Raw genomic sequence first — 18465 nt, forward strand, 5'->3', positions numbered from 1 at the left:
ATTATTATTATTATTCATGGACACATTTTCAGGACTCGTGACTGGACTTGGACTTGAGCACTGATGACTACTTGGATGGGAACTTGGACGTGGACTTACAGGTTCATGCAGGGCTGTATTACTGAACGGGCATACCGGGCACTCGCCCAGGGGCCCGAGAGCTCAGGGGGCCCATGAGCTAGAGTCTCTTCGCAGGCCGCCGCAGGCGGCCTGCGAAGAGACTCTAACTGATGGGGCCCCTGAGCTCACTTTGCAGCTGAGACTCTAGCTTATGGGCCCCTGAGCTCACTTTGCAGCTGAGACTCTAGCTTATGGGCCCCTGAGCTCACTTCGCAGCTGAGACTCTAGCTTATGGGCCCCTGAGCTCACTTCGCAGCTGAGACTCTAGCTTATGGGCCCCCTGAGCTCACTTCGCAGCTGAGACTCTAGCTTACGTATGGGCCCCTGAGCTCACTTCGCAGGCGGCCTGCGAAGAGACTCTAGCTCAGGGGTGCCCAAATTCTTTCCCATGAAGGGCCAAAACTCAATCTGGGTGGAGGGCCAAGGGCCAAAAATAAACGTTGTAGAATTACATTAAAATGTATTGTGTTTTATAGAAAATTTACATTCTAAATCTAAAATAACATTTCAATATAATAATCTACTTTTTATCTGTTTGGTAATTGTAATAATTTGCAATTGGTTATATATATTTTTAAAAAAAACATCTGCATTTGTGGGGAGCTTAAACATTTAATCAGTAAACACCCAGTTAAAAACAGTTGTATTTTCCACCTTTGTAATCAAGAGAGAAATTTGACTTAATTCACAACTTGAAAAATCCTCAAGGTACTTTGAAAATCAGCTTTATTGTTCATCTTTTGTAAACAATTTGCCATGACAATTTGCAGGGATGCAATCTCAGACACTGTTTCACAAAGTCACCACATGAAAAAGCTGTCCACCCTTTGCAATCAGTGCAGATATCTGATAACTTGCCCGAGTTGCATTCTGGATTTTTTTTTTTTTTTTTGCGCTGTGAGGGGGGGCCCGTGAGGGGGGCATGCCCAGGGGCCCGTGAAGTCATAATCCGTCTATGGGTTCATGCATTTGGATTCAGAAGTTGGAGATGAGGACTCAGACTTTGTCTGATTGTCAAAGCCTGTTTTTAGTTGTTTTTGTTAGTTTTTTGTAATAGGCCCTAATAATTTGTCATCATAAGATGTCATGGTGTAAATGGTGGTGTGATGTGTGGACCCAAATGCAGAGGAGAGAGAGGCAGCAGGCAAGGTAATGCAGACCAGGCAGGCAAGGTTTTTAGGAGAAAATCATCTTTACTGAAAAACTCAAATAACAAAATAACAAAAACAGACTAGCCAGAGGCTAGGCTATACTCAGGAACTTAATGTCAAAATATACAGATCACTAGGACAGGGTTGCTGATACATATCACACCAGAGAACAGATAGACAATGATTCGACAAGGACAATGCACAGACTGAGACAATATATACACAAAGGGATAATCAGGAACATGGGGGACAGCTGGGGAGGTAGGAACACAGGGGGCAAAACGGGAGAGCTGATTGGTGGGGAGAACTCAGGTAATGGGGCAGACTAACGAGACACATAGGCAACAGGTGGGAGGAATTAAGACAGACTAACAAGGGAACATGGGCAACAAGTGGGGAGAAGACAGACTAATACACAAGGGAAAAACATAACAAACTCCTTTCTCTAGAAAAGGTGCACTGAGTTTACTCCTCAGAAATCACACACATACAGCAGGCCACACCGTGGCCTGGGCATTACATAAGATATCGATAGCTATATTAATACAGTGACATTATTCTGTTTCGTGCAAGGGCAGGCACGTGTGTTCACCAACACACCAATGCGGATTCACGGTCATGTTCAGTAACTCTGGACTCAGACTCAGGTAATGGGGACTTGACACAAACTTGACTCGGACTCTTCTTTGGTGACTCGGACTTGAGACTTGAGATATAGTGACTTGATTATATCACTGAACTGAAAACAATAGTTTCTTTGTAACAATCCTAGAAGGATAGGATGTACAGTGTGCACTCTTAGGGCCCTATCGTACGGCGCTATCATTTGCGCTGCGTTTGCGTGCCTCTTATTGCTATCTTCCCAGTGTCTAAGCTATCATCTGCCTCCACTGTCCAGTTTTGCGCTGTGATGACACAGCCTCTAGCCTATCATGTGTCTCGCGCAAGTGTCATTTAGCGCTGTTGGGAAGATACCGTCGGTATGTGCCGAGCGCAAAGAGAGGTTTGGGAGTTGCCCGTTCCAAAATAGGCGTTACAGCGCAATGTGTTAGAAAAAATCGCCTTGGGTGCTCTCAATTTTAACGCCAGGAAATAGCTGGTCTTAGCGCAAACGCAGACGTACGCCTGAGCGCAGACAGTCTCCACATCTCCGTGCAGTGCAGGAAATCTTTGCTTGGATACATTTACGCATGGCATGGATGTCACTATCCTCGCGCCTGCACACACTCTTCTGTCCTCGGAATGCCACGTTGAGTTTCAACTATAGCCTGCATTCCAGAAAAAACACACCTTAAACATGGGAATTAGTTTGTCATGGTTTTATTAGTCTACATAATTCCCTGCCATACAGGTCTGTGGTGTAACATTAGATTACTTTAGGTAGGAGAGGGTAGGAGACAATAAAAAGCAAATTATCTTTTCCAACCATTATACATTTAATAGCACACCGCAATAGCCCTCTCCACTTCCCTCCTCGGGGGGAGAGAGAGAGAGAGACACGGGGCATACTGCCTCACCTTGTAATAGCCAGTAACCTATAGGCCTAGCTGCAAAAGTTAACTGTTGAAAATTCGATGTCTGGTTTTGTCACGAGTAGCCTACAGTGAAGTCCCTCTCGCCATCAAGCAGACAGTGACGGAAGCATGTGTCTTTATGTGCGCCAAGGGGAAAATGATGGGCTAAATTTGTGGGATTCGATGTATATATATTAATAGAAACAAATCGAAAATAGCTGATTAATAAAATGTGTGCGGGTGGAACGAAATTCAACTTCAAATAGAGCAGCATCACTCATCGCGGCTCAGTACGCTGTGCATTTACGCATGCAGTAAAGGCCCACAGCGGAGATGCAGGAGAAGAGAGCCCGAAAAGGAATATACAGTCCATACAGTCAGACGTTTGGGCAGCAGCCTCTCTCTCACTCTAGTCCCTCTGAGTGTGGAGGAAGCTGCTGACGTGACGCTGTGGTTTTATGGGCATGACCACACCTCCACAATGCTTTTGGGCATAAACACGCCTATACGGAGATGTGTGCCGAGATGACGTAAAGCGCAGCAGGCCGACACGCCCACAATTAGGGCTTTGCGCGGTGCTATTCCAGCACAAAACGGGCGCTAACGCAAAATTACCGCCGTTGGGAAGATAGAGTCCTTATAGTGATCACTTTGGGACGGGTCAAATTGATCACTATAAGCGGATTATAATTATACCAGATTTTTTTCTTTTTCTTTATTTCTCATGCAGATTACCCTTTATTACATGATTATAGTATATATAAAGTAATGAAACGGACAACTTCGCTATTTACTCAATGTTATTGACTTAAAAAATCCTTACAGTACATTATATAGCCTCCAGATGTTTCAAATACAGTGGTCTTGCATAGTCTCCACAGACAGACAACAGACAGACAGAGCAATCTCTCCATTTACAGACAGACATGCACCAAGTATCGCTGCTGTATCTTGTGGGCTCATTTTTGGCCATTTGTAAGTAAAAATAAAAATAATACAATTACTGTAGTTTTAAACATTTGTTCTATTGTTCACAGGTGTGACAAGGCCCAAAATTATCACTCTAAGCAAATTATTTAAACTGCATCTTTTTAAGAATTATATGGGACCAAGCTTTTTGATCAATATAAGCTATATAAACTCCAATCATAAGCTAGATAAACTCCAATCAGGCTTTTGCCCCCATCACAGCACAGAAACCGCGCTTACTAAAGTCATAAATGACATCAGAATGAACACAGACTCAGGCAAAAATTCGATTCTAGTGCTACTGGATCTTAGCGCTGCATTTGACACTGTTGACCACTCAATTTTATTGGACAGACTGGAAAACTGGGTTGGGCTATCGGGTACGGTCCTCCAGTGGTTCAAGTCCTATCTTCAAGACAGGAAGTACTTCGTCTCCATTGGCAATTACACATCTGACCTAACTAGGATGACTTTTGGGGTGCCTCAAGGATCCATTATGGGGCCCGTTCTCTTCAACCTTTATATGCTCCCTCTAGGCCTAATTATGCAAAAAAACAAAGTAGCCTATCATAACTATGCAGACGACACTCAGTTGTATATAACTCTTTCCTCAGCTGACTATGCCCCCATAGAATCATTGTGCCAGTGCATTGATCAAATAAATAACTGGATGTGCCAGAATGTCCTACAGCTAAACAAAGACAAAACTGAGGTGATCGTCTTTGGCCCCAAAGAACAAAGGCTTAAAATCACTGTACGCCTTGAGTCTCTATCCCTGAAACCTAAGGATCAAGTCAAAAATCTTGGAGTTATTATTGATTCCGATCTCAACTTTAACTCCCACATTAAGTCAATTAGAAAATCAGCTTTTTATCATCTTAAAAATATAGCAAGAATTAGGGGATACATGTCCAGACAGGATCTAGAAAAACTAATTCATGCCTTCATTTATAGTAGGTTAGACTATTGCAATAGCCTTTTTTCTGGTCTCTCCAAAAAAGAACTTAGGCAACTTCAACTAATTCAGAATGCTGCTGCTAGAGTTCTAACGAAGACTAAGAAAGCTGATCATATCACTCCAGTTCTTAAGTCCTTACACTGGTTGCCAGTGTGTCATAGAATAGATTTTAAAATACTGTTATTAGTCTATAAATCACTTAATGGCCTAGGCCCAAAATACATAGCTGAATTGCTCCCACGCTACGAACCGTCTAGAACTCTTAGGTCAACAGGGTCCAGCTTATTAACTGTGCCTAGGATCAAATCAAATCATGGGAAGGCTGCATTTACCCACTATGCTTCTGCTAGCTGGAACAAATTGCCTGAAGACCTCAGATCTGCCCCAACCTTACTTACTTTTAAAAATAGACTAAAGACTTTTATGTTTACCGTCGCTTTTAACTGCTGACAGCTACTATGCAAACCCAATGAGTCCTCTATAAGTTTTTAGCTCTTTCTGCAACTGCTGCGCCTGTTGCTTAATGCACTTTTTATACTTTTTCTTTAAAGTTTTGTTGTGATGCTTTTAAATGTCCATTTTATTGTCTTCTTTTCTTTTCTTTTCCTGTCAACCATTTTATGTGAAGCACTTTGAATTGCCTCTGTGTATGAAATGTGCTATACAAATAAACTTGACTTGACTTGACTTATATAAGAAAACTATTACCATGATCACTATAAGTGGATTCCACTGTATTACTGATTACAGTCCCTGTAAACAGAACTCTGATCTTAAAGCTGCTGCTTTAAGTGAGTGTTTGTCCCTCCTCAGCTCCCATGAGAATGGCTTCATGGAGGACCTGGACAAGACGTGGGTTCGATACCAGGAGTGTGACTCCAGGAGTAATGCCCCGGCCACACTCACCTTCGAGAACATGGCAGGTAGGAGATGTCCCATGAACCCACAAACTGTTCTGATGCTCATGCTGCATTCATGTTTCGGGACATCAAAATGGCGGAAAGTATGGAATCCGTTTCATGAGTCTCATGTGGTCAGACCCAACATCTTACGTCCAATAGTATTATGACATTTTGACCTAATCCGATTTGATTATTGTTGTCTAGGGGCGGACTGGATCAAGCACGTACAAAACCAGTCTTTCTCCCATTTTTTTATAAAAAAAAATGGTTAGATTGATCACGAACTCTCCCTGGAATGCTCACACTGTCCCAGTATTTCAAACTCTGGAGCTGTTAAACATATTTGACATTAATACATTTCAAATATGTATTTTTGTGTTTCAATTTGTCAATAATTCACTTCCCATTTCTTTCGACAGATTCGTAGGTCTCTTATTCATTGTTATCACACCAGGGCCCGTATTAATCAAGCGTCTCAGAGTGCCATTTTAGTCGTAAGTGCTGAGAATTTGTGAAATTTAGTCCTACTCTCACACTTAAGAATAAAAGCTTTTTATCAACCTTCTTAAGACTAGGAAACACTCCTACTCCCCCAGCTATTTAGGAGTCCTCAGGAGGTGTCCTAAGTGGTTAGGAGTTGCCAGCAGGGCAATGTTGACATCATGGCATTCAGGAGACAGAGACGTGCGCGAATCTTCAGAGAGCGGAAGGATGTACTTGAATTATTTGACAACGAGTAGTTGATCAAACGATATCGATTAGACAGAGCGGGCATCATATATGTGACCGATTTGATTAGGGGCATCATCATTTTCAATGTAGGCTATCTTGTATTATTTTGTTGATAATTTCTTCTGAAATTATTGGTGAATATATGCTACACTCCCATTTTGCATTTCACTGTTGAATCATCTCTATTTAGGATATTCGTGCATAAGGGATTCCATTCAGCGATTGGCCATTCCTGTGTACTATTCCTGCGTCATCAACATTTCCCTTTACGGCACACACACCTGTCGTAAATCAGCTCTGAGATTGACACTTAGGATTCAGTCCTACACCTCGCTGAAAGAGGGAGTGAGATGCATAATAACTGACTTTTAAGTGCAGCTTTTGGCTGGGAATTTTTTTGCTCATAAGTGTACTCTTAGCAGTGTTCTTAGGAGTAATTCTAGGAAGCTTGATAAATACGGGCCCAGATCTGCTGATCTTTTACAGTCAGTTTTTCAGAACTAACCTTGGCCAGTTCTCAATCAAATACAGAGGTCCAATGATGTGGAACAGTCTTTCTGCTGCACTTCGTAGTCACTCCTCATTTCCACTTGAAAAAAAAAAAAAAAAAAAATCTCTCAAAAGAGCACAGTATCTGACAACTACGGGAAATGCAGTTCAAATTATTTGCTAACCCTAATTTATTTCTTTTTTTTATTGATTGATTTCATTGGTTTACCCGCTGGTGCACCTGTTTGCTTTTTCTTTTCTTTTCCTTCTCTTTTATTATATATTTTTTTCTTTTTCTTTTTTTCTTTTCTGTATATATATTTTTTTTTAACTTTTATATTGTTTTAAATATATTGTCTTGATTGTTTGTTTTTCTTTCATTATTAGTCTTTAATTTGTTTAGTTTTCTTTTAAATAAGGTGAGACTCTATAAGCCCCTCTGGGTTTCTTTCCCTTACCTGCACAATTTTCTTTGTATTAACTCATTGAGTGCCAATGACGACAATCGTCGTCAATTCGAATACTAACGTAGAGTGCCAATGACGACGATTGTCGTCAATTGCGTTTTTTGACGGTGGGACGTGGATCAAAGCCAGATCCATCTCCTGTGAAAGTATGGTGGATGTTGAATGTGTAAAAGCTATTTTAGGGACCCATTAGGTGGCGACAGTGCTCTCCAGATTAGAGAAAGGCGAGGAAAAAAGAGAGGAGAAGTCATGGGGAAACGGAAATCGCATCGGTATGCATCGATATGCATGAAGCATAACGTTAGCTGTGCCTGCAGCAGCGGGATCATGTCTATGTTCCCCGGGTTCTATGTTCCCCGGGTTCTATATTCCCCGTTTTTCATTAACCTCTCCCAGCCCCCACGCCAAACCTAACCTCCCCCCATGCCTAAACCTAACCTCCCCCAGACCCTAACCCAAAACCTAACCTCTCCCACACCCACGCCTAAACCTAAGGTCGGCATTGCGGGTGGTCGGCATAGCGGGTGGACACCATTTGGGAAAAACGGGGAACATAGGACCCGGGGAACATAGGACCCGGGGAACATAGGAATGACCCCGCAGCAGCCAATCTGCTGCCACAATTGAGCCCCTCCGTGTCCGCTGCGATAGCCCATCCGCATGATTAGTTGTGGAGTTGTTATTATTCTCAACTGGAAGCGATGGGAGCCGGTAACAAATACACGTGGAACGCTGTGAAAAAGCTGGATGTAGCGCACTTTTCAGTGCCCACGGAGGAGGGGTTTGCCGTTGAGGGGGGGGGGGGGACACAACTAAACCTCTTCATCTAGCGTGAGGCTTCTTCAATGGGCTTTCCAGAGCCCCTGGGTGAATTGGACTGAGGGCCCCTCTAGCGTGAGACTTCTGAGAGCTCCTGCATGCCTAGACAGTGGCCATTTTATAGACATTCTGGCAACCCCGAAATAGACACAAGGGCGCCACCTGCCGTTACAATTGTACACCACACATCTCTCATCACAGACAACTCCAGCCATTTCTCAATATAAACTAGAAAAGTGCACTTGGTGCAGTGCAGATCTCCGTCAGGGCCGCGTTTTCACCCAAGCTGACCCATAGACCATGTTTATGATGAGTAGTGATGCGCGGGCCGCAGTTATAACCGCGCGGGCGGGCCGGATCATAAAAATAAACATTCTGATTAATAGCGGATGGGTTGCGGGCGGTTGAAACGATGTATCATTAATGAGGAAAAATAACATGAATTACGTTCTCTAGTCTATTTTAAGCTACATGTTTCGTCAGGCGCATACTTAGTCGCCTATTGTAGATCCCCCAAAGGACCCACGGCCGTAAACAAAACAAAAGCCATGTGCTAGGTTGCTAGGCTCCACTTTTCGTCCATATATGGTCAATGATGTCACCCTCAAAAAGGAGTCTCTGCTGAAGACGTGTTTGAAGAGAAGACGTGTTCGTATTTTCCCATACAATGAGGCAATCAAGTAAACTAAAACTTAAAGCTATAGTGTTAGCCGAGTAAACTACATGAGGTCAAGTGGTGGACTGGAGGTAATACAGTATGGATGTTTATTTGGAGTCTTGGACTGCAGCGATCGCACCAACGGCAGCAGAAACCATAAGTTCGATCCTTTTATAGTGTTGTGAAATGTCGGGTGAATGTCGGGCGCGGATCTATAAATAGTATGAAATAATTTGTGCGGATTTATGGCGGGCGGACGGTTCATGCATACACGCGGATTAGGATGGCATAAAAGCTCATCCGCGCATGTCTAGTGATGAGACATCGCCTGATTGCAATGTGTTAGTGAGTGTTGTCATATTGAGATGCTACTGTAAATCCTATATTGTTATTGTCTGCTTTTATTTTAGTGTTTTGTTTATGTATTCATGATGGGTTTATTGTATGTGTTGTAACCCACGTATTTATGTGTTTTTGTGAAAACATTTATTGTGCGTTTGTGTTCGAATAATAGTTTCGTTTTTTTGCTTAGGGGATGCAGTTACGCGTAGGAGGGTGAAATTGGGGTTTCTCAAGGGCAGTCTGACTGAGTGTATGCCTGTGTATATGTTTTCATAACACTGGGCCAAATAACCAGTCTGTATTTATGTATTACTAGTGCAGTGCCCGGTCCCCCCAAAGCACAGCCCTGTGAGCACTCCGCCCCCCGCACACGCACACACACTGCACTCCGCCAGGTCCCCCCTAAAGCACACTCCCCAAGTTTGAAGTTGATCCAACAAACACTTCTCGAGATACGCGAAGGACAGATATAGTGAAAGATATATAGTGCAGTGTCCCTCCCCCCCTTTCAACACCCCGTGGGTGTTCCCCCCCACTGCACTCCCTTCAGGTCCCCCTAAGTGCATTCCCCAAGTTTGAAGTCGATCTGACAAACGGTTATCGAGATCCGCGAAGGACAGACATACAGAAGTCGATCGCACAGACAGTCCTGGAGGTATAGGTTGAATTGCACAAAGTTTACCACTGACATTTCTGAGGTTCCCAGCAACGCACCCGCCAAGTTTGAAGTTGATCGGATGAATGGTTCTCGAGATACAGTAAATCACTTTTTGTGTTGCCAGTAGGTGGCACTATGACTATGCATAAGTCCAAATTGCAAATTGCAAATTGAAATTGAAATGTGGCACCGCACTCCATCCAGGTCCGAGCAGCGCACTCCCCAAGTTTAAAGTCAATTGGACGAATGTTTCTCGAGATAAACTGCTTTTTGTGTTGCCAGTAGGTGGCACTGTCAAATTGCAAGAAATGCAGCACTGCACTAGATGGAATTCCCAGCAGCACACTCCCCAAGTTTGATGTCAATCGGATGAACGGTTCAAGGCTCAAGATAAACCACTTTTTGTGTTGCCAGTAGATGGCCCTATGGTGAATTGCACGAAAACAGGTCACTGCACTCCGTCACGTACTCCTTAGCACACTCCCAAAGTTTGAAGTAGATCCGACCAACGGTTCTCAAGATACGTGAAGGCCAAGCTAGAGGAGAGGAGGAACACAGACAGACAGAGGCACAGACGCGGCCGAAAACATGGGGCTCTATCTTCCCAAAAACGCTAATTTAGCGTTTGTGCTCATTTAACGCCGTGCGCAATGCAAATTGGGGGCGGACACAAGCGCATGCCTGTGATAATTGTACTGGGCATTGGCTGCCACAAGCCAAAGCAGGCGTTTCAGCGCTAAAATGTGGTGATAGATGGCATTATGCTATCGTCAGCAAGCTAAGAGCTTTGAAAAGGACCTCTTATAATAATAATAATAATAATAATAATAATAGCTCTCTGCGCTGGGTTGCGCACCATAATCTCCGTGCATGTGCAAGTAAAATCTAGGCAGAACACCTGGCGGACGGCGCAAGACGGAATGCTATCTTCCCATGCCTAAGGCACGTGCAAACAGGTGCGCAAACGCTATTAGGGGATAGCGCCCAAGGGTGCGGGAAGCTGGGTGCGGTGGGTGCTGCAGCGTTTTTTTTACAGTGCACCTGAACGCAACATGCAAAATACCCGCTGAATAAGTGTCCAAATGTTCATGTAATTCTGGCCAATACTCCACTTCTGTTATAACATTTCAGTCTGGAAGATATAATCTTTATGACTAAAAGGCTAAATGAATAGCTTAGAAAATGAATAGCCCCGGGGCCCATGGTACTATTAATCCGGCCCTGGATATATGGGAGGAATAGCAGGTAGGCTATCACTGTCCCTGATTCCTGAGGGTAAATTGAGTAATGCTGCAGAGAAGAGGAGAATACACTGAATAATGACATCACAACAGTATAATTATAATATAATGGCTAAAAGTCCAAAAAATGTCAAATTTTCAGAGAGTCCCTTCCTTACAGCACCCCCTACCTAAAAGTACTTCCAGTGCCACTGCGCCTGTCGGAAGATAGAGTCCATGATCTCCTGGCGGAGATAATAATGAATATTATGATATCTATACGTGAAGGGCGAAGGGTGAACCGTCACAGCATCATGGTGGAAGTCAGGCTCTCTGCGTGCATTGGTGCATCCTTCAAAATGTACCGCTCACAAGTTGCATCACGTAAATAGTTCCTGGTCAATTCATATGCTTGTCACACATTTTGTTTTGGTCTTGGGGGCAGTCCTTAACCACTTTTCAAGAGCTGTGGAGCAGACGTAGATATTTACTATGGCTGGCTACTGCAAGAGTTCCATGTCATCAATTCACAGTGAAAACAGATGATATCTCTCATTATTCTGTTCATACAGTAGTAGCTATAATAATTTTTTTTGTAGTTGTATACATTTTCGTGTATACATATCTATATCTATATTAGCTGCAGCAAGCAAGCAAACTTTTAACAATGAAGAATGCCAGGCGAGTGTGTTTATTCTATACAACTGATAACGTATTCGCTAATGTTAACGTGACAACCTTACGTGTTAATGTGTTGGCTCCACCCCCCTCAGGTGTGTTCATGTGTTGGCTCTGCCCCACCAGGTGTGTTAATGATTTGGCTCTGCCCTCCTCAGGTGTGTTTATGCGTTGGCTCAGCCCCATCAGATGTGTTCATGCTTTGGCTCCACCCCCTCAGGTGTGTTCATGCTTTGGCTCCGCCCACTCATTTGTTCCGATGCTTTGACTCCACTCCCACAGGCGTGTTCATGCTGGTGGCCGGCGGCATCGTGGCTGGGATCTTCCTCATCTTCATCGAGATTGCCTACAAACGTCACAAAGACGCTCGCCGCAAACAGATGCAGCTCGCCTTCGCCGCCGTCAACGTGTGGAGGAAGAACCTGCAGGTACCCTACTCTTCTCTTCTGCAGGGGCGTCATGCAAGCCAAAATCATGAGGGAGCGACTTTTGGTCGCTGCTGGAAAATGTTGGTGTTGCTGCCAATTTTTTTTTGCTGCTTTTCTAAAATGTTGGCTGTTTGAAGCCAGATTTAGAGGAATATCTCATTTTAAATTAACGACTGGCAATATACATTGAGAACGACAAATCCATCCAAATATTTAAGCCTGATAAAATGTGTCCCCCCCCAATAAATTGATGTACAAAAATAAGAAAACATTGATTTACTGCGCTACAGCTGTTCGTGGCATTGGAGCCAGCACTCCTAGGGGAGAGCAGAGCAAGGAACTAACCATTCTACACTAACATGGATATTGATGTAATGGGTATATATACCACTCCTATAACATGTGTGTATCACTAAGGGTGTTGAGTCATAGTCTATTTTTAATTTGTCTTTATTGAATGTTTCAAAACTGCATGTTTAACTAAGAATAGGCTAATGATTATTTCCACCCACCACTCATTTAATTTGGTTAGTTACTTTCATGTCAAAAGTTTGGAAAGAACAAGCGGCATGCTGGGAGAAATATGCAAATGTAATGTGGTCCAATGGCATTGCTCTCTGTCAGAACTTGTTTGGATGTCCTGATGTTGGTTTAGTAGCAAAAGTAAACACATAAATTACTCACAGATGAGTCAGGGTTTAGCAAGCCCAGATTGCAGTGCTAAAAGGGGAAGGGGGAAAGAGAAGGATGAGAATACTGCTAAACTGACAACATTGGATTGGGTTTTGGTTGGCTTTGATAGCTCGTTTAGCTCAAATGCTAATGTACCAATGTTGGTTCAAATGGACGTTCATTAGGAGCAGAGCAAGGCTCTGGCATGGACTTCTAATGGGTGAGTAAGTACTGTAGCTAACTGTTGGGTTTCTCTTTGTTATGGAGTGTTGTTAGTCATGTTGGAAAATGCGCACCAGTCTGTGTGTCTGATTAGGGGCAGTAGTTCATTCATTCATACTGTGAGCCAGAGATGGGCACTTGAGACTTGGTGACTTGGACTCGAATCGACTCGAGTCCCTGTTTTGATGACTTGTGACTTGACTTGACAAAAACATAAATGACTTGAGACTTACTTGGACTTGGAAGTTAAAGACTCGAGACTTGACTTGACTTGAGAGGTGATGACTTGGATGACTTGTTTGTGTTTGTCTGTTTAAATAATGAAATAATAACGTAACATTGTCCAAGTTTCTCTGTCTGTCCGGTATGTGTCAGTCAGTGCATGGCGAGTGCAAGCTGGAATGGCATTAGGAGAGGAGACGGAGAGAGGAGCGTGACGGACAGCCACTCATCCAATCACGACAATGCTATAAGGAGGATCATGACTGAGTCATCCAATGACAAATTGTCATCCAGTCATGCTCCGCCTTATAGCATTGTCGTGATTGGATGACTGGCCGTCAATCAATCCTCTCACTGGATCGCACACAGCTGAGAGCTTCAAACAGGCAGACGGGACAGGGGCGGAATCTAACAACGTTTGATGTTGTAGTCTGGCTGTCAGTGTTTCACTGTCAACAGTGATTGAGAGGAAATATTTATTAAATATTTTTGGCCAGCGCCAGCGCAGCTATCGGTTGTCCAGTCGATCTGCGAGCCGATCTGCCTGCTGCACGCCAAGGGATCTTAAAATATTATACACAAGCTTGTGCAACATGGTCTCCAAAGTTCCCAGTTATGCTTGCAACTCGTTCTGGTTGTGAGATGTATATATACCCCCCTTCTAAAAATGTGCTTTAGACTTAGGGTGTTAATTCATATAGTCAAATTTTTTATTTTATTTTGGCCAACATTGAAATATTCCAATTTGTGGCAAAAATGTGGTAAAAATAAATCATTACTATCTACCACTTATTTAGCTTCATGTGGTTGCTTGGTTGCTTCCTTGTCAACCACAATGCATCTTGGGACATTATGCAGATTTAGTGTCAGCCCTGGGTTGGAGAGGGGAGAGGAACATGTCAGCTGTGTGTGTGTGTGTGTGTGTGTGTGTGTGTGTGTGTGTGTGTGTGTGTGGGTGTGTGTGTGTGTGTGTGTGTGTGTGTGTGTGTGTGTGTGTGTGTGTGTGTGTGTGTGTGTGTGTGTGTGTGTGTGTGTGCGCGCGCGCGCGCATCTGCCAACAGATTCAACAATGCTTTTCTGCACTGGCATATAGGTTATAGCCTTGTTTATATATGTTTTGATTGAGAAGAGGCAAATACTCTAAGTTTAAGTTATTTGTTTTTGTTTGATTACATTGTATGGCTGTCAGCCTGTCACTAATTCACTGTTTAAAACTGAAGTGGCCTTTTTTTTTTAAACTGAGAAGCAGTTAAGAAATAAATAAGCATTTATAAAGTTATTTGACTTTTGTTTGATTACATTTATTTCACTGAATATCAATGATTATAACACAAATTCAATTCGTCATACTTTTTGAACGGGTTACTGTAAATTAGCCAATAATATTACTTTTAGACAGGTATTAATACCATGTCTTTTTTCTTTATAAAGCAAGGTAAGACTGCAGTATCTTGGGTGTGGGAAAAAAAGTGACTTGACTTGGGACTTGACTTGCCTTAACTAAGGACTCGACTTGACTTGACAAAACCTGTGACTTGACTTAACTTGACCCAAACAAAATGACTTGGGACTTGCTTGAGACTTGGACCAAATGACTTGGGACTTACTTGAGACTTGGACCGAAGTGACTTGGTCCCATGTCTGCTGTGAGCTGCTGTGCTTTTCTTGATGGCTATTGTTCTATCCTTATTGATGTAAGCTGGTACCTTGTGTTGATTTGTTAGTCGCTGACTATGCTATTTCAGATGCGCTCATCATCAGGGCCGGATTAACACAGTGTGATGCCCCAAGGTGACCCAGACTTGAAATGCCCTCCCCCCACACACACACACACATACAAAGTGAAATTTACTATGGCAATAAATACCACCGATTTACATGAATGTATTGCTAAAGTAGAGCCTCAACACACACATACCAGAGACAAGACACAATGAAGATGATGTGGACTAACATCATCACACATGAATACAATTGGGATCATTTAATTTACAAGACTCTCAGCTTTCCAGTCACACTAAATTTCTGCAATTCCAATATTGTTTAGGGGTCCTATATGCAGAAATATTCAGAATAGGCAAAAAATAACACATTTATAATGCATACAGTTTTTTTGGAAGAATAAAATGGATTAGCATAAAGTGGGCATGTGTAAAGGGAGACTGGGGTACCAATAGAACCCATTATTATTCAGATATCTTGAGGTGACAGGTCAAGGGACCCCTTTGAATATGGCCATGTCCGTTTTTCCCTTTCCAAAATTGAGTCTAAATTTGGAGCGGTATTTACCCCCCTTGCTGACAACCTAGCATGTCATGGTTGGTATCAATTGGATGCCTTAGATCTTCTATAGTTTCTGATATCAGTAGCTTCACTCTAGCTTTAAAAATGAGCCCGCTACAACCCGGGCAGGGAGGGAGAGGTGACATGGAGGTGAGTGAGAAAAGGTGAATAATGACATCACAACAGTCTAATCTTACTGTTAATAACAAACAGCTCACTGCAGGGACGGACTGGGATCATAATTCAGGACGGGCATTAGTTACCAAGCAGGCCAGGCCGACATGGGCCGATGCGTGCTTGCTCGCCGGCGAAAAATTTGGGACGTTTGAAGCCCAATTTGGGTCGTTTGAAGCAACATTTAGTGAATATAATGCTACAATGATGATACATGTTACCTACTTGTTCACTAATAGAAACATCAACATTGCCTAGATAACTGCAAGTATAATATGAAGAAGTAAAACCAAAAACATGCCTCTGTACAAACGCTTCACAGCAAACTTAATTTAAGGAAGAGTGACCAGATCGGGCATACTGCGTTATTCTCCACAGGCTTAAGAACTACACGTCATAACAATAATAATACACATTGACATATTCTCAGTTTCATTAAACATCTTCCTTTTTAAGCAAGCCCCTAACATTAAAGACATGGTAGTGTGTTCTGCTCAAGCCCCAACCTTTGTTTCTGAAAAATTAGGCCAACAATGTCTCTATAGCCTATAGCCAAGTGTTGAGCAATGCAATAGTCAAGGCTCCAACACAAGAGTCCAGAAATGAATGAGTGACATCACGGTGGCTCTGTCCATATTTTCATACCGTCTATGGTTCCGAGCTTCTGAGTCCAATTTTACGGCGTGGGGGGGAGGTTAGGTTTAGGTGTGGGGGGTGGGAGAGGTTAGCTCCAGCCGGTCCACCGACACGCTGCACACCGCCTTGCTCAGCTGGTTCTGCTTCTGGGCTATCGGCATTGCGGCCAGTCGGCACTGCGGCCTGTCGGCACATAGACGCGGCCCCGTTTCAATGGGCATGGCGCGTCTGCTCTTCTGTACTATTCTCTACTGTAATGACAACCGAGGATTACCGCCCACTGGTCTGACCAAGTCGAGCTAACTTCAGTTGCCAGCTTATCCCCCTGCTTCCCAGGCTGTGGGTTCAACCGAACTAACTTAACAGCTTCCTGGTGTAAGTGATTACACCGGGAAGCCTGTGTGGCCCGCGATGGAATTGCATTTTCTTTTCTTTTTTTTTTCTTTTTTTTTTACAGTGCACCTGAACGCAACATGCAAAATACCCGCTGAATAAGTGTCCAAATGTTCATGTCATTCTGGCCAATCCACTTCTGTTATACCATTTCAGTCTGGAATATGGAATATCTTTCAATAATCTTTATGACTAAAAGGCTAAATCTCATGTGTAAGAAATGACTGTTCTACATTGAAGTCGAAATTTAAATAATTAACTTGTTGGTTTTGGATTTATTTAGCTTTAAGAGTGCATTTTTGTTCGTGTGACCCTCAACACAGGCTTTGAGAATGCCGGGCCACTTACTGATACGTATGCTTAAATGAACCCACTCATATTCTGGTTTATTTCAAGAAAAACATTTTGGCTAGTGGAAATTCTAATTGGTTGGTAACTTTAAAATCTAGCAGCCATATTGGCAGGTGGTCAAAAAAGTTAATTTCAAGCCCTGCAGGGAGAGCAGGTGGTGACATAGGAGTGAGTGAGAAAAGGATCAAATATTGGTGGTTAAAGGTCCTTACACATCAAGAGTGATGCGAATATACGGCATGAAATTGTGATGCGAGTTTTGACCCACCTGTCAATCACAGCCACAGATGTATACACATCACGTCGGAAGCGAACTTCTGAAAAATCGACCGTGGTTCTAAAAAATAAACACCGCAATACAAAAAAAACGGCAAAGTTTCACTGAGCGTTATTGCGGTGTTTATTTTTTCAAATCACGGTCGATTTTTCAGAAATTCGCTTCCGACCTGTATACATCTGTGGCTGTGATTGACAGGTGGGTCAAAACTCGCATCGCAATTTCGTGCCGTATATTCGCATCACTCTTGATGTGTAAGGACCTTTAGACTGAATAACGACATCACAACTGTTATTTTAAAATTAGTTATTCCTCTAAACCTGGCTTCAAATGCCCCACATTTTTCACGCTGGCGCCGTTCGGCCCTCAGCAAAATCTGGTAGCGAGGACATTTTTTGTGGCCCTCTCTATCATCAAAGTTGCCCATCTATGGGTTACGGCATGATAATATTTGTTCGGCCCCCGGCAACAATCTGGGTTTCTCATGTGGCCCCCCATGAAAAATAGTTGCCCACCCCTGACCTAGACAAACGGATTAGCTCAGTTTTTTGGGTAACCAATGCTTGGGTGGCCTAGTTAGCCGTGCAGCTAGTGCCAGGCAGACCCGCCTCTCACCCAGCCAGTCTAACCGAGCCGAGGGAGAGGGAGTCGGTTCTCTTCCTCTCTCCCCGATGTAGACACTTGTCAGAATGGGTGAATGTACCTACTGATTGTAAAGCACTTTGGATAAAAGCACTATATACTGTAAATGCAGGCCATTTACCATTATAGCCTCAGCAACAAATAACTGTAGTCATTAATAGAAAAGTATGAATGTCCAGCAGACACATTAGTTGCAAGTAGCCCACTGTTTTTATTATTATTCCCTAATACATGTACAATTATATAAAATTCCCGTCTTGTAACATGAAATAAAAGGGTTCAAAATGTTTTGATATTGGTGAAAATTAATAGCGATTAATTGCCCCCCGACCTCCAAAGTCAGCATCATCATCAGGAATTGCTCCTCCTCTGTCCCTTTACTGCATGTTCTGCACCACATGTTGCAATGCACATAATTTAACAAAATAATTTAAAATCTAAATTTAAATTTTTTAATTTAAAATGCAATGTTAACATTTTCGCTGCAT

General features: G+C 42.9%; 1 protein-coding gene across 1 annotated transcript in view; it reads left to right on the forward strand.

The window, feature by feature from the left end:
* Positions 1-18465, forward strand: part of LOC310784501 (glutamate receptor ionotropic, NMDA 1-like) — a gene marked incomplete at both ends in the record, with an annotated part of 339903 nt that overhangs the window by 254747 nt on the left and 66691 nt on the right. The window contains 2 exons of the mRNA XM_083645485.1: positions 5526-5635; positions 11960-12105. Of these exons, the coding sequence (XP_083501611.1) occupies positions 5526-5635; positions 11960-12105 (256 nt within the window). The remainder of the gene's footprint in view (positions 1-5525; positions 5636-11959; positions 12106-18465) is intronic.

This window comes from Poromitra crassiceps (assembly GCF_964638095.1).
Source record: "Poromitra crassiceps genome assembly, chromosome: 10".
NCBI classification, from domain to species: Eukaryota; Metazoa; Chordata; class Actinopteri; order Beryciformes; family Melamphaidae; genus Poromitra; species Poromitra crassiceps.